This window comes from Carassius gibelio, chromosome B2, assembly GCF_023724105.1.
Source record: "Carassius gibelio isolate Cgi1373 ecotype wild population from Czech Republic chromosome B2, carGib1.2-hapl.c, whole genome shotgun sequence".
Taxonomy (NCBI): Eukaryota; Metazoa; Chordata; class Actinopteri; order Cypriniformes; family Cyprinidae; genus Carassius; species Carassius gibelio.
This window is the reverse complement of record NC_068397.1, coordinates 19,643,455-19,670,193: the sequence shown is the minus strand read 5'-3', so window position 1 is coordinate 19,670,193 and position 26,739 is coordinate 19,643,455. Positions and strand designations below refer to the sequence as shown.

Here is a 26,739-nt window from a genome sequence, read left to right as displayed (position 1 = left end):
ATTGAGTCCTAGATAAACACTGCTTATTAACTAAAAATCACGCAGGCCAACTTCAAAGATGCACGAATAAAGAAACTGGTGCAGACAGAATCAGGGTTGGACAGAATAGGCATGCGGTGGTGAATCTTTGAAGAGTTACGCATCTAGCAAGGATTTAACGATAGACAAAATAATCATAATGATTCAAACCATTTCACATTTATTTATTAACTAAATGTCAGTAATGAACAATACTGCACAAATTATAAAGATCACGAGGAAGGTGATTATTCTGTCCCAAATGCGTACTTACAGTAGCCTATAATTGCACCCCATCAGTTTCAGGTCTATGGTGCCATCTGTTGGCGCAGTAGTGTAACTTAGAGAACAACTTTTGTTATGTCGAGATCACGACAATTAAGTCGTGATAACGATAAACCACTTTTGTTATGTCGTGATCACGAGAAAAATAACTTATTATATCTAGATCACGAGATAATTAAGTCGTTATCCCGACAAAACAAGATAATAAATAATAAAAAAATAACAATCCATGGCCTGTATGACTTTAGTAGGTCTGGGCTCGCTGTGTCGCGTACTGTCTCTTTAAATGACGCTCCTCCCCCTCCGCGCTCCTCCGCTCTCCTGGTGCTGAAGCGTCGACTTTCTCCTCTCAGAGCACTAGCAGCCATGGCTGAAATAAAGACGGGCATATTTGCCAAAAACGTCCAAAAGAGGCTCAGTCGGGCGCAGGAAAAGGTATGGATTTAATTTTCTTATTTGTGATAGATCAACAATGACTTGATTGTAAGAGGACGTTTGATAAAGCCAAAGCCAAAAACAGCATTTTGTGTTCGTGGAGCTGTCAAGCAGATGCTCCGGGCAGGGGAAGGAGATTCAGCTGGGCGATTAAACCTGGATATCTTAGCGTACATAAAAATGTATTTTCTTTTCTCCTTTCTCACATGCATAGTTTACATTTTCACTGCATCAGACCTGAAACATAGTCAAAAATGCGCAGACTGCAATCTTAGCCAGCACTGCCATTTAAAAGCGACCGAGGAGCTGCTCCGTGACAGAAATCCCACTTAAACCCAAGAGGACTTATGATACTTTGAGGTCTTGAGTTTATTCTGTACACCTTCTTGAAAGAGAAACGATTCATCTGAGTTTGTAAGCAATGGATGGCTAGTAGATTATAATGTGTAACTGATGCAGTGTTTGTCTCGCTATACCTTTCCTGTCTGAATTTGGCATGTATCGGTTTTCCATGCATTTCTGGCGATGTTATCCATTCAAGATATTGGATTTTTTTTCTCTGCAAGGTCAGGAGAAGGGGAGGTGGGGGATGCCCTCCTCTATGCGGTATGAATACTAGCAGGAGGAGATTTCCGAGTGTCCACGAGATCGTGAAGGCCGCTTAATCTGGTTGCACAGAGACACGCAACAGTCTTCCTCTGTTTAAAACGAGATATAAATAGACTGCTAGGTGCATGTCGCTATTGCTTGATGATTTATTTTATTTTTTTATTGACAGTAAACTGGTATTTAGTTGTACAATGGGTTTGGTTTTTTTTCGTGGTTTTGCTTAGACAACCAGCGCAATACTTAGCATTTGAATATGAAATGTCTGTCAGTTATTAAACTGAAGGCGTCTGGGACACAGCACAGTAACGTTAGTGGTTTCCCCGAGTACGAGCCGAGCTGCAGTAAGAGGATTGTTTTTCTTTTAATACCCATGGTTCACTCACAGCCTGAAGGCGAAAGTGAAGATTCCCTTGAGATATGTTTCGTGTTTTCATATGAACGATGGGTGGCACATTGTGGTGGAGCTGCTTTTTAGGTTGAACTGTGGAAAAGTGGGACAATTTCTGGTGGATTCCTGGTGGATGCTTGATGAAAGCTTTATTTGCTCTGCCTTTTGGGATTTTGCGATGCCAAAACACTCTGTAAATAGAACAGAATTATGGTAAAGTGGGAAAGATCATCAGCAAAAAGTGAGAGTGCTTATATTACTGTGTTCATGTTAGGTTTATCTCATGTGTGCTGCAATTTAAGAGCGTCACTGCAACTTCTCTGAAAAGTAACAAAACTGTGTATTTGCCATTTTAATTAGGTCCATATATCTTCTGCTAAAACTTAATGTTTCATGTTTAAAATGGTTAAGCTGGCTTTTGAAACGTTGTTTGGTTTAGCTGGTGTGTTCCTGTTGAAAGACTTGATTAACCAGCTTGATGGAGGTCTGTCAGTTTAAATGCTGTCTGTCATGAACTGCCCCAAAATCCTTAAATTTATTAAAAATTAAGATAATGTGGAGCAACTTAATAATGTTTTTTCTCTTTCTCTCTCTCCTTAGCTTGTGTGTGATTTTTTTTAACCACAGTACAAGTTTATATTCTATATAGAGGCTCATTTTGAAGAAACATGTTGACTATCTGTGTAGAATTTTATGCTGAGATCATTAAGATAATTTATTTTAATAATAAGCCCCTTTTACCAGTTATTAATGACTGTTACATTGGATAGCCTCACAATATTTAAAAAGCAATCAATCATGAAACTTACCTTTTTAAATGATGACTCACGCTTGATTATAATAATTAAAGCTTTGGTCTGTTGCCAACACAGAGTAATATTCCCCTCATTTAAAATGTATGAATCTTATTTGTTTGTCATATTCTGGTATCATTTCTAATTTGTCTAAATCATACAATTTATAATTTCAGAATTGATGATGCAGAACTGAAGCAATGCAGACAAATATCTAGTGTAACATGATTGCCTTAAGGGTTAAGACCACATTAAAGAAAAGGTACAACTTACTGCCTTTGGAAAAGAAGATCCTGACCAGGGCAGATAACATGATAAGGGGTGTAAGGGATCCTTTAATCTGAGTCATGATGGGGATGAAATACCTCACAATCAACTGAAATCACTCATATTCCTGTTGCTTGCTGTCACAGGAAGATTGATGCATCATGACAATGTAATTGTGAACCGGATGCAGCATTAAGCGCTGGACTTAATGTTTTACAAACATTTTAATGCCTTTGCTAAGCAGGATTACGACAAAAAGCATGTAAATTGATTTGCCTTGTGCTCTTTTGTATTGCTGGATAGGTGTTAGCATCCAAATATTGGGAAATCATATATAATTAAACTGTTTTTGTGGCACTGTTCAATTTGCTGTAAAACATTTGCTTTTCCACGTTATTTAGAAAGGCTATAAGATTATTTTTTTACATTATTAAACACTTTATGAAGTATATTCTGGAGGACATCACTGTCTGTTTGGATGAGGCAGAGTGGAGTGTGTTTTTAAGGCCTAAGTTGGGTTAATATTTCATAGGCTGGCTGCTACTGTTGTATAGTGTTTCCTGACCGGGCTTTGTGTCTTAGATGAGTGTCTTTTGCCTTCTGGAGAGTTCAGTGTTGATTCTCTGGCTCTAGATGTGAAGTTTAGGGAATTTGTTAAGAACTGAAACATACAGACATACAGAATTTGCTCTTTGCCTTTTATAGTGATACAGCGCTATATTTTAACTACGTTGCACTTTTAAATAGTTATATATTTAGATAGAGTTTACAATATCTAAAAACAAAGGGAGGTATTTGGTTTATTTATTACTGTTCCCAGCCTAAAAAAACAACATTCTGAACCCTTTCTATTTTCTATTTGTCATTTTTATCAATATTTTTGTGCATTATGACTATTCTTTCTGATTATAAAGCATTGTGTCTTTGTAACGTAGATAATTTCCTGATGTCATTATATATGTATGATGAGATGTTATCTATTGATCCATATTTTCTGACGTGTGGGTGTCTTACAAAGAAAACATCCAGATTGCACGTTCTTCACAACCAGGAGTGATGCAGAGCTTTTGTATGACATTATTTATGTTTCCGGGGGCCGTCCCTGTGGTTTACTGATCGAGACCTGGGCTGTAGGCCTATACTCTCACTTTCACGTGTGGTGGCAGGTAACAGCCTCACGGCTATTGTCTGTACCATACTGTACTGTGTACAGTTTACTGTACATATTAAACACATAAAACATGTTATTGTAAACATTGCTTAAACATAACACTTGAGGGTTTTTAACTGTCCTCTGTAACAGATGTTTTGCCACCTTCAGTTTGCTTGCAAATGCCAGACATCCTTTCCAGGCAATAAATTCTTGTCAAAGCAACCACAGATTTCTTGTCGACCAAAATCAATAAGCAATAAAATACATTTGAATCTGACACCAAATGATTGGTCAAATGATTCATTGCCAAATATATATATATATATATATATATATATATATATATATATATATATATAAACCTGATTCCAAAATGTTGGGTCACTGTACAAATTTTGAGTAATAAAAGGAATGGAATAACTTACAAATCTCATAAACTTATATTTTATTCACAATAGAACATAGACAACATATCAAATGTTGAAAGTGAGACATTTTGAAATGTCATGCCAAATATTGGCTCATTTTGGATTTCATGAGAGCTACACATTCCAAAAAAGTTGGGACAGCAATAAGAGGCCGGAAAAGTTAAATGTACATATAAGGAACAGCTGGAGGACCAATTTGCAATCGGCAACATGATTGAGTATAAAAAGAGCCTCTCAGAGTGGCAGTGTGTCTCAGAAGTCAAGATGGGCAGAGGATCACCAATTACCCCAAAGCTGAAAGGAGTTTCTCAGAGAAAAATTTAAAAGAGTTTGAAGTTATCATCATCTACAGTGCATAATATCATCCAAAGATTCAGAGAATCTGGAACAATCTCTGTGCTTAAGGTTCAAGGCCGGAAAACCATACTGGATGCCCATGATCTTCGGGCCCTTAAACGGCACTGCATCACATACAGGAATGTTACTGTAATGGAAATCAGAACATGGGCTCAGCAATACTTCCAGAAAACATTGTTGGTGAAAAAATCAACCCTCAGCAATACTTCCAGAAAACATTGTTGACAAAATCCACGGTGCCATTTGCTAAAACTCTATAGGTCAAAAAAAGAAGCCATATCTAAACATGATCCAGAAGCCCATGTTTTCTCTGGGCCAAGGGTCATTTAAAATGGCCCATGGCAAAGGGGAAAACTGTTCTGTGGTCAGACGAATCAAAATTTGATGTTCTTTTTAGAAAAACTGGGTGGCCATGTCATCCAGACTAAAGAGGACAAGGACAACCCAAGTTGTTATCAGCGCTCCGTTCAGAAGCCTGCATCAAACTGTGTAAATATTAGCATTTCAAGTTTCATAAAATGGATATAGCGAAAACTGAGCAGATTTTGAATACTAGTAAAAAAAAAAAAAAAAAAAAATGGAAACAGGCATTCCTCTTGTGCTCAGCAAATTAATTGTTTGTGTAACAGATGACAGCTATTTCACGTGTTAGTCACTATGGGTATGCAGTGAGGTGGTCATGTGACAGAAGTACTTTTTGGCAGAGAGACCTGACAGACTAGGAAGTGTTATTTATGCCCATTCTTCCTCCCCGGCTCCTGCTCAGCCCTTTCTTTGTGTGCATGTCATACTGTCCACAGGGTGTTCATTCACTGTTAGAGGATTCCCTCATGGGAATTCAGTCATGGCTCGGCTGAATCAATGAGAAATCTGTGGGAACTGGTCGCTACATCATCCTTTTCAATGTTCACGCTGGTCTTTATCATTCATTTTATGATCCTTAGACATGCAACTTTTATATAGACTACAAAAAATATTTGGGAATTATGTGTGATGTTTTATTTTTACTCCTTGTTTTTCTGACTGTTTTCAGGTTCTGCAGAAGTTGGGAAAGGCAGATGAGACAAAAGATGAACAGTTTGAGCAGTGTGTGCAGAACTTCAAAAGACAGGAGGTAAGATGAGTCTGATCTGTAGGGCAATACTGAATTTTTTTTTTTTTTTTGTGGTATAATGGCTCTCTGTGTTATTGTTATGGTGGATTGATTTTCTCACTAGCAGCAGAAAGCCATGTTGTACTTAAATAGCATTCATTTCTATTGTCTCTCATTCTGTGTTAATATGTCACTTTTATTAGTGAAAAAATAACCGTTGACAATCTTTATCTTATAAGAGTTCCTGTATACTAGGGTGTAGACACATTTTCTCTTTTGACTGAAAAGTATTTTAATGATTCTCATTACTACTGTCACTACAACACTTCAATGCCAAAGTACTACAAAGGCACTGACAGGATGCTCTGCACAGATATACGATTCTCTCTGTTCTCTGTTTCTTTAGAAATCTTTGGGCTAATGCAGTACACTTTGCATGAGCTACTCAGTATCTCAATATTTTTCCTATATCTCAATATTTTATATATCTCAGCATCTAAAGGGATGTTTATTATTATTATTAAAGGAACTGTTATTTAAAACAAATTAGCCAATTACATTCAGTAAAAACTATTTTAAAAGCCTTAACATATGGTTACTAAATGAACAAAAGTAAATCACAAAAATGAATTATTTAATTTAATATTTATTTAAAATATTCTACTTACATTTACTTCTGGTATATTCTTATCATATAATAATGTAATAATATAGAAATGATCACCCCAAATGTTTGTGTGACACAATGTGAATCGAGTCAGAATTTTGAATTGATGCATTAAAATATTCAACTTCATTCAACTTTTAGTTTTAAAGTTTAAATCAAAGATGCTGTTGCAACATTTCTTCCTTAATGCTTTTCTTGCTAGTGAGTCACAAGACATCACGAAACAAATCTTTATGAAACGTAATGGGCATCATGATATTCATTAAGATGCTTAATTTTATATCATCACAACTGAAAATACTGTAGTTCATACTGTATTTACAGCCGGATAAATTATATTGGCCTAGTTACAACACACTATTTAACTGGAATTATTTTTAACAGATCTATATTTAAAACTAAATTACTTCTCTCAAATAATTTGATTAATTATAGTGTTAGAGTTATAGTGAAGTGTCTGTGAGGGCAGATGGGTTGGGAAAGTGTAGTTCCAGAAGAAGTGTGTGTTTGCAGAAGAAAAAGCAGCAGCCTAATCCCACCCTCTCCACCTGTCCTCACTAATCCTGATTAGACTGCTTTATGCTCCAATGTGCCAGCGCTTCCAGAAACACTCTTCTCTCCTTTGCTCACCTTCAAACTTCTCCAATTATTTACCCCCCCCCCCCCCCCACCTACCATTTTTTTGGGGTACATCAAGGACTCTTTGATCTGTACTTCACCATGTTGATAAATTGCTTTGTGCAAAGTGGAGTACATTGCAAAATAAATTGTTTCAAATTAAATTAGCTGAGTCAGAGTCAATCGCTGCAGCTGGAAGATACCAATCACAGCCAAAACCGATCCCACACACCATATTCTGCCAGTCTGGCTCATAAAACGCTTGTTGGAGCTGATACACGGAGCCATCAACTGTACTGAGATATCGTACACATCAATTCTCTGCATCAGAGCCTTGAAATATACTGTCAATCTGATACTGGATAATTGTAACTGGTGTGACTGTAAAAGACACCAGACCCTGTAAATGTTAAACAAGCAAATCCCATTCTTTAGTCAAACTAACTTATCCAGTATAATTTTACACACAAAATTACATATTGGCATCTAGTGGCCACAATATACAACTAATTAAGTTGTCTTTTAAAACAACACTAGCACTTTTGTTGAAATGTTTGTGTGTGTTTTTATCAAAGTGATGAGACACTGATTTAAAATGCTCATTTTATGCTGACATATTTCAGACTTCTGCATCTGCATTATTCAACCATATTGTGTAGAGAAAGATCATCAGAGCTGATCGAGGCCATTTGGGCTTTTCATTTCATATCTCCTTGTGGCCTTTTGCTGTCTCATGATTGCTGGGTTTTGTGAAGATTGCAGAGAATAAAATGACTTCCATCTGCTGCATTCAATGGAGAGCTCATTGTGAGCACATCTTTTGTATGACTGCCAGTGATTTTCAGTGTGATGCCGTGATTTCAGCACCACGGACAGCAATTATTCTCCATCACTTGAAAGTCTGGTTATTATAATCTGCAGCATGAAGAGAATTTTACTGTGATTCGATTCACTTCATGATTTTGACTGCTCAGAATTAATGTGTATATATATAAACAAACATTTAAAAAGTAGTATATATATATAAAACTACTGCCATTTAGAAAACCATTGACAGATGTGAATAAAATCCGAACCCTGATCCCTGATAGCCTGTGTGGTTTAATGCCTAATTTGATGAACCATAGAAATTACAATAAATCTCCTCTTTTGTGTTCTGATCCATAGTTTGAGGGCTCTAGGCTACAGAGGGAGATGAAGGCCTACATAGCAGCTGTGAAAGGTGAACCATTGCAAAATACACACATGCGAGTACAGACACGTTTACTCTATACTGACCTGGTTTCTCTTTTATCATGATTACAGGGATGCAGCAAGCTTCTAGGAACCTGACAGAGTCCCTGCATGAAGTATATGAGCCTGACTGGCACGGCAAAGATGACGTCATGACCATTGGAAAGGTAGCCAAAATTATAGTTGTGATAGTCCATGTGTTAATACTAGCATTTGAAATACTGATGTTGAAATTTACAGCGAAGAATATTAGATATAAGGATCATAAAATATACTACTGCTTTTATAGAGAAAATAAATAAGAAATATTAGTGGTGAAAAGTTGATGAGATCCATCATACAGATGGCTTGAGGGAAATGCTGAGTAATTGCATATGTAACAAAGCATCAAAATAGCTGCTAAAGATCAAGGATAGGTGTTGTTGATTTCTCTTCACAGCTTTATATGCTCAAAAACTGTGAAAGTGGGTGAAAATTAAATACCTGACCTCTGATAACCTGAGAATTTTGTTCATTTGGGGAAAAAAATGGCATTCATTCTCACCAACTATAGAACATTCTTATCTATTTTGGTGAGATCTGGGGTTTAAGAACAGGCAAGAGGTTTTGGCTGTCTCTCACATGACACAGCTGAGGGATTTGTACTCAGTACCAGAGCCAATACTAAAATGCTGTGCCTTTTAGGGAAAATGGGATCAAGTCACTGTGCCATTAAGGTCTATCATGCAGCTCATGCACGTGCATTACACAGACAATTTATGAGATAGATTCAGAAGGGGCAAATGGTCATGTTAATTCTCTGGTTGTTTAAATTCCCATACAGCAAATTTAATAGCTGAAACTATAGCATATAGGTATGCATATAACGATTATTTAGAGGAAAGAAATAGGTGTCATGGCCTTTTTGCTATTGAAGATTAATTGCAGAAGATGCAGCTCTTTTTACACAAGCAGGAAAGAAAGTTCATATGTCAAATTGATGAAAAATAAATCAAACCATGACATCTGTGCTTCTGCACACAGATGCTGTTGTTTGAGGGAGGGAGTTATTAATAGTGGATACTGACATATGTCATTTTTAGTATATGAGTGAGGCTGTGACTCAACACTGTCCTCAGAGAATTTCAATTTCATTTACCCAAGGACACTCATTTTTGTTTACTCACACTGCACTGAGGGGGAGCGATGAATTCATCTTCCTGAATCTGATTTGCATTCTGTGTGAATGAGTAAGAGCCTAATTAGATTTTAATTTCCCTGCTGCTGAATCATAAATCCAACACTTAAACTCATCTGTTTATGTTGCAGGAGCCACATAATAATATTCAAAGGGGGTTATACAGTAGATTGTCTCTTCTGCCTCTCTGTTAAACCTCTCATGCTTGTTAAATGCTCTCGGTTAATCTGGCTGATGGCTGTCCTGTCTCCTCTGCAGAACTGTGATGCTCTGTGGGAGGACTTCCATCAGAAGCTGGTAGACTCTACCATCGACACACTGGAAACATATTTGACTCAGTTCCCCGATCTCAAGGTTCCAATGTCATTTTACTCATGCTGAGTTGGTTTTAAGGGATGAATCATTCAGATCCCTGTCATCATCCATATTGTTTAAGATGATGCATGTGCCAGCACAGCGCTGAGAATAAATGCAGAACATTCAGCCCAAAGGTAACCATAGTAACCACAAGTGTTTTCCCTCTCTCCAGATACGTGTTGCAAAGAGAAGCAGGAAGTTAATTGACTATGACAGTGCAAGGCACCATCTTGAGACCTTGCAGACTTCAACCATGAGGAATGATAAGAAGATAGCAAAAGTATACAAGTCTTTTCTGTTTGTGCATCACATCATGTTCTTTAAAATGTTATGAATACAATTGCTGAAACCATAGAATTGCTGATACAGTCATCTGAGCTTTAGCTTGAACATATGTGCCATATCTTTGTGCATGTAGGCAGAGGAAGACTTGAAAAAGGCCCAAAAGGTTTTTGATGATCTCAACGTTGGCCTTCAGGATGAACTGCCCACACTCTGGGATAGGTGAGATATTTTAAAGCAGTCATCAGATGCAAAATTCACTTTTGCTGTAGTTTGAACATAAATGTGTGTTGGAAGTATGTGTAAACATCCGTCCTATGATGCATTTACTCCTGACATCTGAGCCACTAAAGACGCAGAGGATTAACTTTACTTTCGTTTTGAAGGGAATGATTGACCTAAAGGCGTCAAGTATTTTAAGTATATTTTGCTTTAGGTAGACTTTGAATTTCTTGCATTTTAAGATCGATACTATTCAAAGACCATACAATCCTAATTAAAACACATATTAGTCTAATATTGAGAAAAGTGCATTGTGCTCAAGCAGTACTCCAAATAAAGTTTAATTATATTTTATATATCAGTAAGTCTCAAGTGATATGTCAGGAAATACGCTAATAGATTTGAACTATAATTATTTTAAATATATTAGTTTTTTTATCCTGATGTCTTTCTATAGTAGCTGGTTCATTATTTTAATTCTGCTAAGAAACATGTGATATGATGAGACCACCAGATTATAAATTGTATGCATTCATTATAGATGTCTATATTGTGCGAAAAAGACCAAGAGAGTTAAAATTGCCTCGTTGTTTGCATTGTTCTAGTTGGACATTTCGGTTGGTCATGTTTTGCGACACTTTGTTCACATTCAACACTAATTGGTGAACAACATTATATGCAAGGCTAGCTCAATAATTAGCCATCAATCTCTTATATAACAAAAGCCTTGCCATATCATGCCCAGTATAATTATTGTACAGAGGGGTGGCAGTAATAGTTACAGCCTGGTGCCCTTACACTACAAGGCTTTGGCCGATAATATTGATTTCATTTGACCAAAGGACTTCCTGGAATGTACGTTTACATCCCAGCGTTCAGCATTTATCCATTAGTTGCACAGCATGCTGGCTGTGAACACCGCTACGGTTACAAACATTAGAGAAGGTAAGATGTTGTTTTATCAGGACTTTTAAAGAGAAAGGAATATGCTGCAGTGATCTTAGAAGAAATTGTGGCACATTTGTAAAATGCAATTTATGTAGATTGAATACTGTTTGTCTTGTTGCAAAAACATCCTTGCTTTTCATGTTTGTCTGGCGGGAGTTAATATTTAAAGGAACTCTGTGGTATTAAGCTAGTGGTCTGATGTGCTGGTTGAAGGGTAGTGTATTTCTGCATGGTTGATTGAATGCATTGATGATAATAGCAGGATATGGTAGATATGGTTGCATGCAATAAATAGCTGTTTTACACAACAAGAGTCATCTGCTTTGTCACAAAGATTAGAATGTAAGTGTCAAGAATTATTCACCAGTTTATTTAGAGCACTTACAATGATTTTTCATGTAACTATATTGATATAACTGATTTACTCTACATATGTGTTATTAAAGACACAGTTCAACCAAAAATGAAAATTCTGTCATTGTTTATAAACCTTCATGTCATTCCAGACTTTCTTTCCTTCTGTGTCTGTCTTTCTTTCAACCATGGAAAGATGATTTTTCTTCATACAGTGAAAGTCAATTTGGTCTAATGTTGTTTTGGACCCCAAGGACTTTTTATTATTTGGACAAAAACAGATGAGGTTTGAAACAGCACGACTGAGAACTATACCTTTAACGACTGTTGTTGTAGACAGTGTTTTGATGGTAATACAAGTAAGGTGTATGTAAATTATGGTCAGTTGTATGTTGTGGTGAATATGCTTTGGTAAGCATTATGTTTTTTGCTGAGAGGGTCTGTCTGTTCACTGGAGCAACAGCCTAGTAACATAATCTATCCAATCAGCAGCTTCCTCTCTGCACCAGGCCCTGCAGCCATGCTCAATTCAGCTCAGACCACAGAGAAAATTACTTAGATACAATCACAACTGTTGCAGACATAAAAAAATGGCCGTTTCACTTTAGATTTGTATTGTTTATGATTTTATGATTCGTACCGCTGCACAAGCATGAGCAGAGGCATTTTAGCTAATAACAGCAACTTGGAAATATGATTTCCCATTCTTTGTTTAAAAAGGATTCAAAAGTTTTAATATCTTGCTGCTGTACAGTAATGTTTGAGGTGCAGAGGTTTGTGTTAGTTCATCACATTAGTAGTAATTTTCAGTTATGTGGTACGAAGTTCCTAAATTCCTAAGTTTATGGGCGTCCATCTGTTTTTCTCTTTGAACATTGTCCAGATGCTTCTTCAACATATTGCACACTAGTTGGAGGCTGGAGCTTAATGGTTCTTCTTCTTCTTTGCTCTTTGCAGTCGGGTGGGGTTCTACGTGAGCACCTTCCGGAACGTCTCCAGCCTGGAAGCCCGATTCCATAGGGAGATCTCTTTTGTGAGTTGGTTTATTTTAAAGCTATTAAACATGATGTTCCTCCTGAATGTCACAATCAATGAAAGGGGTGCTAGAAAAACCCACAAACCACGTTCCTCCTTGTGAGTCATACTTGTTTCTAGACACGTAGTGAGTAAGTAACATCAACACAATGAGACTGACATCCTAGGAATAGTTCCTGCTATATGAGGGTTTATAGAGTAGTCACAGGCTACAGTGTTTTCAAGAGTGGTTTATGACAATTCACAGTTTTACATAGTAAGATTAGGAGCTTATTCAGAGAAAAGCTCTTATGCTTTGTCTGAAATGTAATTTTCTATTCAAGCTGCAAGTTTTGCTGCTGCTATTTACTCATGAAAGACAGAAAATGTGTGTGTGTGTGTTTTCTAAATCACAGAAGAGACACTGATGAACGATTGAGTGATATTTCTAGGGCTATTTAACTATTTAACAATGCAGTGTGGGAAAGCAACTTTTTTGTTTAATTCACTGCCTGATCTACATTAAACCAATAGATAACTAAATACTATTTTATTGCTCTTTATCTTATTTTCTAGCCTTTGTTTTTCTAGTGTTAGAGATATTAATCAGTGATATTTTTTTCACCCACATCTGTCATTATGGGTCTGCACTGAAGGTTATAATGTTTTGGATAGGAATTCTGCATTGTTAGATTATGTTTATTATTAGACACATCATGTGGCCATCAGTGCATTGCTATTGACACATGCATTAATTGTACTTTTCTTGTAGGAATAAATACCATTTGTTTTACTTTATTTCACATTAAGAAAAGTCATTTGAGCATTCATTGTTCATGAAGATGATAATAAATGACTATTATGAATGTATTATGTTTTGCATACTATTGTTTTATTAATGATTGTGTGATCAAGTACAAGTTTATGCCAATAAAAAGGAATGAAAATAAAAATTTTAGTAGGCACAACAGCATATTCAGTAGTACCACAGTACCTGAATGACAACATTTATTTCAGTAAGGTTGCCTAAAGCAACTAACTGTGCTTGAGTTTTTTTAATAAATGTTTTCACATTTCTCTTTGTTTTGGATTCAGCTCTGTCATAAGCTGTATGAAGTGATGAATAAACTCGCTGAACAGCACTCAGACAAAATGTTCACGATTCAGGGAGCTCCCAGGTAAGGAACAGTCTTTAACTTTCAGTAACCTCCCTGTACAGAATGTTTTTATTCGCTGATGGTTACATAGTAGACAGTTGTCATGTTATTAGGGATGTAACGATTCACTCAACTCACGATTAGATTCATGATTTTGATTTCATGATTTTTTTTTTATAAAATGACATTTAAGTCAAATTATAAATTAAATGTGTCCTTTTATTATTACTTGGACAAAATGCTGCACGTTTCTTTGTCAAATTGAAATATAACACTATAATAATATACTAATATACTAACTTGCATATTATTGCTCTTTTGTTGGTTTTGCTTGTTCCATTGTCCTCATTTGTAAGTCTCTTTGGATAAAATTGTCTGCTAAATGACAAAACTTAAATATAATTTAAATATAAATACCAAAACTAAATTGAATTTTTAAACCAAGACCTAAATCAAATAAATAAGTAACACAAATAAAATAAATCTATTCATATAAATAAATAAGGTATGTTTGTGCTTTTTGATCCAAACAAAGATGCAGTATACATTCAACATGAGCAGTTTTTAATCTAAAATAGATTGTATAATTTCGAAATTTGAAGGAAAAACAGAATGGTTTGACTTCAGTTTTGTGAAACTATACATAAAAAATATCTACATGAAACCAAAACAGCATACAAGCTGAATGAGACACATATTCACTCCCTGCCAGCAGGTGGCACTTGAAGCAATTTCCTTGGTTTCTGCTGTAAACAAAACAGCACTGCACTTTATGAATTTTAATATGCATTATACAGAAGCATGATGAAAAGAAAAAAAATACCATCTAAACTTTTCTAAAGACAGTAAGTTCCCCTAACACATACATTCATATAAACTCCTCCCCCTTATTGAATTGCGATTTGTTTAGCATATCAGCTGATTTGAATAGTCACATATTTTAACCGATTTTCAACCGGCTCACGGTTAATCCTTACATCCCTACATGTTATAATAAAAAATTATAAGAAAACAAGATTACTGCCATAATTCTGGCTTTTAATCATACATTTATATGGTTTGGTTCTGTTCTTGTTCTTCCCGTTACAGAGTGAAGCGGTAAGTGGGATAGCATGGACTATTATTGTGTGTATACACACTGGAGGTATACTGTTCTTAGTTTAGAAAGAAAAAAAGAAACACTGTGTTCTTTGTAACAGAAGACCTTTAGTAAGTAAATGTCCTGTGCAAAAAATGGGTTTGTAGTGCAGTGGACCCCCATAGTTCAACAGCACTGTGCTTGAGGCAGATGATGATAGTCTTTAGTTTTGTTGTTCTGGTACGTGATGGATAATTATGCTTTAAAAACTGTTCTCTCTTGCTTGTAATTTACAAAATAACCCATTGTTATTTAACTATTATTTTTTAGTGATTGTTAAACTTGTCCTACACTGAAGGTACATCATTACATCCAAATATAGCTTCTAAGTGAAATGCAGGTGATAAGCAGAGCTCATTGTGATAATTTTATCTGAACATGGACATAATGGAAATAGTGATGAAGTAAGACCATCTCTTAAATAGATCACATATCAAACCCCGGACATGTTGGTTGCAAGCTGTCTTTAGAAATCTCCACCAAGAGCTCTGATCTAGTGAAAATAATATATTCAGAATAAAAGAAGCTATAATGAGTCGTCAAGCTGTTAATTTGTGTGTCATTTTTTTATTGACAGTGACTCAGGTCCCCTGCGATTAGCCAGGACTCCCACACCACCTGATGATGAGAGCCCTGACAGCAGCCCAGCTGCCAGCCCCAACCACACACTAAGGCCTATATCTCCTGGCCCACCTCGACCCAAATCACCTTCACAGGTAGGACTGAAACCCCTCCAAGTACAGCAGCATTCAGAATGAAGATGCGGTTTATTCATGATGTGCAGCACTAAAGTTAATACAATGCTGTCCTTGACCAGTATTTTTGAGGTTTTGATTTGTGAGGTTCAAATACACACATGGTATCTCTTCATATCAGCTCAAGATGGGACCTCCAAAACCACCTCCTCCAAAAGTTACTCCAACCAAGGAGCTCCAACAAGAGCAGATAATTGACCTGTTTGATGGAGGTTTTCCAGAGATCAGTGTTACATCTCCACAGGTGAGTGAGCATTCACTTATTTTACTGGTAGTATGGAAGAAGCAAAACATCTGCTAGAGCAAAACAGTTTACTTGTACAGAATTTGACCTTCATTTTATTTGTATGCCCTTACTTTAGCCAAATGAGAAACCCGGAGAATCTCTCCTGGACTTGGATTTTGATCCGTTCAAGCCTGATGCCAGTACACCTATTGGGCAGACCCAATCACCCATATCTCAGGTTCTTCTTTACTCTGCTTATTGTATTGAAAATTATAGACAGTGACAGGTCAAATAAAAATTGTATGGATTAGCAATCACTTTTATTTATATACTGTAATAACATAAATCAATCAAAAAGGAAATAGCTAACATTCTTGCATATTATTTTCTTACAGACACTACCTTGGGATCTTTGGACGGTAATCTGCTTTTTTTGCCTGTACTATTTGATCTATATGAGCTAATGTAAAGGAAAACAATCTTGGTGCTATAAGTAACTTGATCACAAAATCCTGTGTTCTGTCCTGATGTCAAAAACGTTTGGTTTGTAGTCTCGTAAAACAATAAATTTGCACTGATATGAAGTGTGGAGATATTGCTGTAATTTCATTACAAGTTTATACGCATTCCTGTCGAGCACTAATTTGACAGCAAATACCTCTGATATCTCTGTTCATTTCTAGGGAAATGCTGCACAGCCTGCACAACCCGTAAGTAATGACTGACGAGAGTGTCTTAGTAGAAAGCAATTCCAAATGTGATTAAAGTTCATGGCATATTTGACCTCCAGCTCTCAACACTTTGGAAATATGGCATACAACTTTTTAAAATGTTAATTTATTCATTAATGTTACAAATTAGAAATCTGTCCCCCATTTCTCCAGTGTGACATTGTATTGCGGTTTACTCATATTCATGTACAGTGGTTCTCAATCAAATTATTCTTCCTTAAATTGGACTTCTTTTGGCCCCAGCCCTCCTCTGTTGGCCCCCATCATGGGGAAAACTTATTTGGACAGTAACTACTTGTTATTTTTCTTTCCTTGATCAGGCAGCAGATGCTGGCTTCACTGCCAACTGGGCAGCTGACTTTGGCTCTTCTGCCACCACGGGTAAAGAGGAATCTGGAAATGCTCAACCTGCCGTGGATGTGCAGGGATGGCCACCTGCCGAAGCCTGGCCTACAGAGGCAGCATCACAGCCTCAAGAAGAGGCAGCCACAGATGAGGTTAGAGCCTGGAATCCGGAAAACTATCCTGAGCCAAACCCAGACTGTAATCCCTGTGCTGTGGGGGGTGACAAGGTCAAGCAACAGCATCCAGGACAGGGGAAAGAGATAGTAGAGGAAGGTCAGACAGATTGGGCTAAAAATCAAGTGGAATGGGCAGAAGAAAAGGCAGGTTGCATGTCAGAGGAGAGAGATAAAGAGGAGACAGTGGGCTTGCAACCAATGCCTGGAATCATATTCACCGATGAGTTTGGTCAGGAGATTCAGGATACCATGGAGGGCATAGGGGGAGATAGTTCCACATGGGGCCTGTCTAGCCAGGTTGATTTAGATGGATCTGGGTCAGAGTACGAGACTGCTGAAGAATGGGGTGATGTCCCGGGACAAAACAGTGGGTGGGTCAGTGCAGATGATGAGCTTGAATGTGCCGAGAATGAGAATCCAGTTGTGGCATCAGAACAAAGCACTGTGGCCCAAGTGTGCTTTGCAGACTGGGGCACGGTTGATGGTGTCCCCGAGCATATTACCTCTGCTGACTCTGGATTTGCTGGTGATGCATTTGCAGCTAACTGGGATCAGCCTGAAGCAACACTGTGTGTCTCAGAGCTTAAAAATGAAAGCTTGGATGGCTCGCATTCAGACCCAGCCAAAGCAGGAGCAAATACACCTCAAAATGTTCTTGAATCTACTCCGAGTTCAGACCCATTTGACACTGAAGGTAATAATCTATTTAGTACAGGGGATGATCCTTTTGCATCAACAGGGGATGATCCGTTCGGGAATGGGAAGGATCCATTTGCCAACTCGGACCAAGATCCCAGTGGCTTTCCTGGAAGTGATCCAGGAACCAATATTTTTGGTACTGAAGGGTTATCAACAGAGAGTCCAAAAAGTGGGTTTTATTCCGATCCATTTGCAGAGACCCAGCCAGGAGGTGAAGGACGGTTTGCAACAGACCCCTTTGCCATTGAATTCACATCAGACCCTTTTGTTACTGGGGGCAATCAGGATCCATTTGCTAATGATGTCACATCTGATCCTTTTTCCAATGAAAGCGTTGGGGACCCATTTACCAGTGAGAACAACCAGGGGTGGGCAGGGGGTTGGGAAACCACTGGGACAAAGGAGATTGGTGGAGAAGAAAAAGACTTTGATGTCACTGATGACAAAACTGGACATGCCAATGGGTTTGCCCAGTGGGCAGCTTTTCCTGCACCAGCTGCAGACTCTGAGAACTCCAGTAAAGGCTCCTGGCAGGAGGTGAGTGATAGCAGTGGCTTCTTCTCTTCTGATGGCCAAGGAAACTTTACAGCAGGCTGGCCAAGTGAGGCTGTTCCATCACAAGACCCCTTTATGTCCTTTCCTGGGCAACAAGACACCTCTAATCCTAAAAGTACGATTGCAGAGGGACGGGCCTGTCATAAAGAGCCAGAGAACTCAGACCTGTCTGAAGATGAAGTTGCCAACCGGAGATATGGAAAGTTATACCAAGAAATAGATACAGAGCTGGAAGAGGTACCTGACTTCCTGCCACTCAGCTTAGTTTAGTGCAGAGTAGACTACAGCAAGAATATTCCCCTCCTTTCCTGTCTGCAGATGAATTACTATTTTCCTGCTACAAAACCCTTTGGACCCTGGAGCCCCTCCCACAGACATCAGTCCCAAGACCTGTTCTCTCCTCTCTCCTTTGCTTGCTTTCATAGTTTGTTGGTTTTGCTAAATTCAAGTAGAATTTACAGTCCTCCAAGTCTGTGCAATTAAAATACATGTCTTTAAGGGTTCACATGCTAATTACTTATTTAATTCGGTTTAGGTGTCCAACAAGGCTTTTAATGGATTTTCGAAGGTAAATAGGAGCTTAGAAAGTTAATCTAACTTTTCAGCAGATTAAAAGAGAATTCTTAATGACATTATGAATTACTGTCAATGTGGCCAAACACAACAGCCAGCAAGATAGCATTTTTGCAATGTATAGAATTGGTGGTTTTGTTTAAAAACAAATGAATTTAAAATAATTTAAGAATATCTTTAAAAAAAAAGTTAAGAATAAAATGATGGATCTCACCATTTACAACTAAATTTACCCCAGGGAGTTTCTAAATTATTCCTGATATGTTTTTTTATTCTTACAAGTAACAAATGAAATTATTTTTGTAAATGATTACCCTAATTTTACAATGAATATACAGAACCCGGTGTTAAAAATAACTGTGGCACTGCTTTAATATACCTAATGCTATTTTATATTGAATGCTGTAATGATCCCTACTAATTCCTTTTCCCTAAAAGATCCATTAAACCATTTCTCCCAGGAATTATTTAAAAAAAAAAAAAAAAAAAAAAAAAAAAAAAAAAATATATATATATATATATATATATATATATATATATATATATATATATATATATATATATTTCCAGTCTAACCTACTGTAGCTGATTGTTTCAGATTTCACAAGTAAATTTGATTTGCTTAACTCTTTTTATTTTCTGTTATGTTTTAGGATGCAACAGTCCCATCATTTGTGGCTGACTTTGATAAGACGGTGAGTTGACAGTCATTTGATAGTAAGGAAAGATTTGGATTGTAATGGTCTGTACAATCCCTTAAAAAAACTCTTACTTAATGAGTGTCAATGGCCATTTATTTATTTCCATGAATGCTTCTTTGTAATATATATATTTATATTTTAAGTTAGTTTTTCCTCTTGTTTTCACATAATTTTGTTGCCATGCTCTCCCATGATCGTTGTGCCTAAAATTCCCACTGTACTGACTGTACAACTACTGTTGCAAAGTATAGATCTTTCAAAGTGGTTCAAGCAGTGAATGTGTCATTGGACATTCCTTCTGATTGTTATCTTATAAATGTATATAAAGTCTGAGGCTGAGGCCACAGAGGGTGATGTAGCTGAACGAGAAGGTGAAGCAGCCCCAGGCTCTGTACTTGAGGGTGGGGAGAGTCCTGTCACCACTCCTCCTACAGACACACAACCAGCAGAGATCACGGCTTCAAGCCCCACTGCAGAGATGGCCACAGTGAGTGACAAAGAGTTCAACTCTAAACGTCATCAGAAATAGTCATCGCCATCATCATCATCGCCATCATCATCATCATCATCATCATCATCAACACCATTGTCAACGTTTTTACATCAAATCTTTCCATCATTATTGTGATAACAATCATCGCAACATCTTCTTTCTCATCAAAGTTGTCATAATCGTCATCTTAATTAACATCAATCTGTTGATACTTTTTTTTTTTTTAAATAATTTTCATCAATATCCTTGTTTTTAAACATTTTCATCATCATTATCATTCTCCGTCAGTGCATAAAACATGATTATTGCCCTTGCTGTAATGATATGATCACCGTGTTATCTTTTTGGCTACATATACATGTATTCCCTCATAAATGATCTGTAGCCATTGATCATATCTGTGTACTCTTGTTTATAAAGACCACTGTGGAGTCTCCAGTGTCTGCTGAGACTGAGGCAGCTGAGCAGGCTGAGGTATGTACAGTACCTCTGAAAAATAATTCAAAACACAGTGCCTACGTGTTGGCCATTTTGCCTTTTGTATTTTTTGTAAAACCCATTTGTTTTGGAACCCACAAGTTCTGTTATTTAAAACATATTTGATTTGTTTTAACGTTGATTTAACAAATGTTTCAATATTATTTTGATATTATTGACATAAGTGTACATACCTGTACATATAGTTGTTTTTTAAATTGCATGTAGATTTTTTTTTCCATAACACGAAATTGCATCCTATGAGGGCAAGCTCTGAATTTTCTTTTTTTTTTCTATTAGCCAGTTACATAAATTATTTTTATATACGTTTTTTTTTATTTATGGAGGTACATTTTGAATGTGTTAATTTGTGTAAAATGCCATACTAATTATTATTCCTTTTATTGCTTTCATTTTAATTTACACATGCTTTGGGATCAGTTTTAAGTATTGGTTTTACTTTGCATTATGAAAAGAAAAATGTCAGAAGCACAGTTATGTAGTGGATCTTAAAATAACAGTTTTTGCTAAGACTTTGGTTGAGCCTGAGATTTTATTGTTTATAAAAAAGTCTCAACCATTCTTTAGCTTCCAGTTGAGGACATAGAAAAGGAGCAACCCAGTGAAGAAGCCCCGGTAACTATAACTTATGTCTAATGAATTGCATAAGAGAAACTCAGAACTGTCACATATGTACTTGGTTAGTTACTGTATCTAACAAATCCTTGTTCTCTGTAGAAATAGCCTGCAATGTGTCCAAATGAATTATGTATAAAATGCAAGATATGATAGGAAAACAGGTGGTGTTATTTGGAAGGATAACAGAAATTGGAGATAGCATGCATATTTTTGTATTTGCATGTAGGAATCTGCTTCCATCCAAGAAGCACAGAAGGAGTCACCTACAGAGGCGCCTCTGGTAATTTCACTTCAATAATTTTATAATTTCACTGCCTTCCAATTATGAATTTATGAGTACTGCTTTTTTATTATTAGCTTCACTTTTGTTTGACCAGTAGTTCACAGAAATGTTTATATGCATCCAGGCTCTGATAGAGATGAAGTAGTAACGGTTGTGAAGGGAAGCCAGACACTGACATGACCAGAGACAGATTTGTTGACTAATCATTGCAGTATGTGTCGTTAATCATTTGAATAAATGAATGTGTAATAATGCTGACAACCACATTTCTTTGTGTGTAGGCCACTATTGAGGATAAAGAGTCTCCCATTGAAGAGACTCCGGTAACTATTTAAGTCTTAATAGAGTTTATATTTTTCTTTCATTCTATTAGTTCAACATTGCTGTCTAAATAATTACTGTATTTTTATTTATCCATGTATGTGTACATATGTATATTTATTTATTTTCGCTAATTGTTTTGTATCATCATGAAGCCATATGAAAATACATTCATTTAAAAGAAGAAGTTTATTTAAACACTGTTATTGTAGGATATTTCCTTACTAACTTGGATTCCTTTTCAGTTTCCATTCTTGGTGAGTGCTGTAGAATACCCTGTAACAGAATAATTTAGATATTATATAGAGTCTCAGTCTGATTTTAAATCATCATCTGGCTTCATGTGAAATTTGGTGTGGTTACCAAACTGATCCACTGGGACAGGATGGTAGTCACACATGTTGTCTTTTAGCCTCGCAGAATGCTTTTTTAACAGTACGTGTTGATGGATGGAGACTTCTAACATGCGCTGTGGCATTAATCTATACCTGTAACCCATCTTTTTGTTTATGTGTATGTATTATTTTACGTTTTTGAGGGTACAATGAGCAGTTGCAACACCTGGCAGCACAATAACAAACACTATCCAGCTCTGACATAAGACATAATTAGAAGACTAACACTGCCACTGTTTCTGCCATTTCTGATTGTACCTTCAATTTAGTTTCATTTCATGTTTTCTTCCCTGGTTACAATAGTTTTGATCCACATAAGGTTGCACACACAACCTTATCATGTTCCGTGAAGATAATTTGTAAATGTCCTACCATAAATATATCAAAAGTTAATTTCTGATTAGTAATATGCATTGCTAAGAATTTATTTGGACAAAACCAAAGGCCATTTTCTCAGTTTTTTAATTACTTTTTTTTGCACCCTCAGATTCTCGATTTAAAAATAGTTGTATCTCGACCAAATAATGTCAGAATCCTAATAAACCATACATCAACGGAAAGCTTATTTATTCAGTTTCAGATGATGTTTAAATAACAATTTTGAGATTTATAAGGTTTTGTGGTCCCTGGTCACATTTTATTCAGGTGTAAATATTATCTATGCTTAGCTGAATCTGAATCCAGCAGTTTTGAATTCTAAAGGGTTTTGGAATTTTTATACTTGCTGACTGGTCAAAAATGGGTTACATTTTACATTTATTTTTGGTTCGTGGTTGAACTTTTAGATGAATTCTTCACATGTATATTGAGATCATACAGTCACTATGATCTGAGGAATGTTCACCCATTCCTCTTCATCCAGTAGATAGTGGTCAATCCACTATGAATCGCGACCCTGTTCCTTCATGCCATCTGTTGAACATTTCCCCAAACCAAAGTACGGTACTTGACTTTTGGTGAAACTCAAGTCAACTCAAAGTTTTTTTTTTTGAGAACTGACTTGCCATTCCACATTAGGGACAGTTTTAACCTCAGGAGTTAAACTGGTCCCTGCACCCCTCGTTGTGATACTCTGAGTGCTCCCCTTCATGGTGTTATAAACCGATCCATCACATGAGTGGCTTGTGTTGAGTGTTCAAACACTGGCTCTCACTCCTGAGCACCTCTTCCAGACTATAGATGCCAAATCAGAGGAAGGGGCCAGTTCACTAGAAGCCAAACCAGGAGATGAACCAGATAATGTTGAGCCCATACCAACAGATGAACCTGATAAGGTTGACAGCCAACCAGGAGAAGTTCCTGATAATATTGAGCCCCTACCAGGAGATGCTCCTGATAATACTGAGCCCAAACCAGGAGATGCTCCTGATAATGTTGAGCCCCAACCAGGGGATGAAACCAGTAAGGAGGGTGCTACAAACAATGGGAAAGAGGAGGTAGATATTCACCTGTGATTCTGCACTTTGGTATGCAGGCCTTGGTCTTTATATGAGGCCCTGGTTTCTTTATGGAACCATTCTGGACCGTACTTTAAAACTCTCTGATACTTAGATTTGAATCAAAATGCTATAACACAAAACTATTTTGCTGAGTTTTTATTTAGTATCTTGATGTGTGAAATGTCATCATTTATTTTTTGGTAATATTTCGCAACAGCCCCATTTAGTCTTTATGCAACAGAAGAGGTTAATGTTTGTTCACATTGGTTAACAGCAAACTAACTGATGTCAATAGATACATCTTTTGATTTAAACATTTTTTATTAGTAAATGTAGAAATTAATGCTGTAAAAGTAGTGTTCACTGCTAGTTCTAGTCTGCTAGTAACAACTGAAACCTTATTGTAAAGTGTTATCCATTTTTATTTTATTCGGTTGATTTTAATTTATTACATTTAAGTATGTATTATGTATGTGTAGTCTGTTTCATGTGTATTGTTTAGTTGTGAAAAGCTACTTGACATAAATGTATTTGCAAACCTTACCTTTAGGTTTGTCATTTGAGTTGCATGTTGAGTAATGCTGCTTCTTTTTTGCCTCACCTCAGGAAAAGATGCCTATCCCTTCTGTTGTTATTGAGCCTGCCTCTAGTAATGAAGGTGATGATGACCGTGATGGTGATATCATATCTCCAATTGCAACCAGTGGCAATGGGGTGATCCCAGAATGCCAGACAACCAAAGACATCTCCTCTGGAATGCCTCCTGGATACCTTTTCAAGGTGGATAAAAAGCAAACACCATTTAAGTACAGGATAAAGTACAGTCGTACATTTACAATCAGCTGCTGACTGTAACGTTACGTTATTCAGCTAATTACGCGGCTAATCGCCAAATTAATAAACGTGGTAATAAAATCCATGTTCCATATTCTAATATGCAAGACTTCCAATTGATTAGTAACTGTATACTCACAGAATACAAAATACAGTAAACGGTAAAAAAATAATTTGTCTCTAATTATGATTATAAATTAGCATACTATGATAACAAATACCAATTTGCAATATCAAGCAGCAAAATAAACTGTTTTGCAGAGCTACAGGAACTAAGCGGCTGAAACCGGAAGCCTTGCACAATCAACTTAGTTGAAAAATAACGTGGCTATACAGTAACTTTAAAGCTTTCTCTAAGAGAAAAATTGCTCATTGCACTGTACAAAAACAGTCGGCCTACCAACAAGAAGACCACTGCAGAATTAACCTATAGCCTGCTGTAGTCTTCAATCAACTACAATCGAATCGATTACTGAGACACAAGATGACGCCGATATTTATAAAAAGAGAGAGACTGAAAGAAAGTGGCGCCAATCAAATGAAACACGTGACCGCCAGATGGCGCTATTGACACACCAGAATGATGTATTCTACAGAGCCGTGTGGTGAAAATGAACACTGAGCTTTAATGTCCATTATGTTTCTTATTCTTATGCTGTCTTGTAGGTTGAAACGATGCATGATTTTGAAGCAGCAAACACTGACGAACTGGAGCTGAAGAAAGGAGACATTGTTTTGGTAGTACCCACAGAGCTAACTGAAGATCAGGTAGGCTATATGATTTGTATTGAATGATTCTCTTTTCTTATGATAATCATAACCTGATTTTGATGCTCATTTTGATCTTTCCTCAGGATGCTGGCTGGCTCACTGGCATCAGAGAGAGCGACTGGCTACAGCATGGCTCCTCGGCTCAACAAGGACTGTTTCCTGAAAACTTTACGCAGCGTCTGGAGTAAATGGGTTGAGTGTGTCGTCAGAAGGCGCATGGATCTGGACGTTTGCAGACAGAGCCACTCGCCGTGAAGTCTAAAGTACTGATGACAGCGGTCAGTCAGACTAGGCAAATACCACATAAGAGGAAATAACACAACAGACTAAACGAAGCAAGAGGAGACACAGACACCTACTCAGAGCATAAAGAAAATAACCAAGCATGACGTAATAGTATGAGCAACCTTTTCTCGCAAACCAAGATAAAATCCCTGTTTTTGTTTGTTTACCTGTGAGCAGCAACGAATTGATGTGTGCTTTGTTGGAACTCTGGTGACCTCCACATGTAATCCCTGTCTGTCTAAAGAAGAACTAAAGTGAGAGTTTCCCCTCTAAAGACAAAAAAGTAACCCTCTCCTCTCTGCACCAAGTGTATTGTATTGACTTTGTTGCTCTGCAGCGAATCTTATCAGAATTTGTAGTGATATGATCTATTTAACCATTCTAAGTGTTAAACAAAACTTAGGTGTTTTCTTTGAGATATTTCAGATATAAATGTGACATTGCATCATCGTTAGTGTTCTCTGTAGTTTCACGGCTGGCCGTGCGCAGCTGTGGTGGTGGTATTTGGCATATGTTTGATATTGACATAGTTTATGGCCGAGACTTTCAGTGTTTATGCCAAATTAATCAAAGTCCTCTTGATGAATATGGATATGTGTTGAGTTTACAGCATGAGAAATGTTGTGAGAAGAAATCTGAAATATTGCACCTGGCTAATACAGCTTTGCAAAACACAACATGTAGCTCCCTATAATTACAGACATTATGTGTATTTTATTCTCAAAGACATTAATGCAGAATTTATCCTTGAATATGGACGTGGAAATATTAATTTGTGAATGATGTTTTATGTTTGGAGAAATTGTATTTATTCAACTTTATATTTTTTAAGCCAATGATGAACGGGGAAGTTTGGGGTGGGGAATCTAAAAAAATATGCAATATATGTAATTGGTTGATAGAGTAATCATTGTCTTCATTGTTTGGTTCTGAAATGGAAAAACAGCATCACTCCTGTGTTCGTATTGTAAGCCTCACTGTAGAGCATTTCTGTGATCTACATATCTGTGCTAATTTATCTGTAAACTGAATAAAGAATAGTTCATA

The 26,739-nt window shown here is 36.9% G+C and overlaps 1 protein-coding gene across 3 annotated transcripts; it reads left to right on the top strand.

Moving 5' to 3' along the window:
• The first annotated feature begins 599 nt into the window (after nucleotides 1-599).
• Nucleotides 600-26,739, top strand: LOC127951706 (amphiphysin). Of its 3 annotated transcripts, XM_052549744.1 has the most exons (26): nucleotides 600-738; nucleotides 5,768-5,848; nucleotides 8,280-8,334; nucleotides 8,418-8,512; nucleotides 9,781-9,876; nucleotides 10,052-10,159; nucleotides 10,298-10,383; nucleotides 12,643-12,718; nucleotides 13,795-13,877; nucleotides 15,572-15,710; nucleotides 15,871-15,993; nucleotides 16,112-16,213; nucleotides 16,371-16,394; nucleotides 16,659-16,685; nucleotides 17,027-17,203; nucleotides 19,017-19,049; nucleotides 19,708-19,749; nucleotides 20,084-20,242; nucleotides 20,669-20,722; nucleotides 21,314-21,361; nucleotides 21,591-21,644; nucleotides 21,929-21,970; nucleotides 23,536-23,799; nucleotides 24,409-24,582; nucleotides 25,303-25,404; nucleotides 25,491-26,739. In XM_052549744.1, the coding sequence occupies exons 1-26, from the start codon at nucleotides 670-672 to the stop codon at nucleotides 25,593-25,595; spliced, it is 2,418 nt and encodes an 805-aa protein (XP_052405704.1). In that variant the 5' UTR covers nucleotides 600-669; the 3' UTR covers nucleotides 25,596-26,739. The 3 variants fall into 3 exon arrangements, with proteins under 3 accessions (XP_052405704.1, XP_052405705.1, XP_052405706.1); XM_052549745.1 differs by lacking the exon at nucleotides 19,017-19,049; XM_052549746.1 differs by lacking the exons at nucleotides 19,017-19,049; nucleotides 23,536-23,799.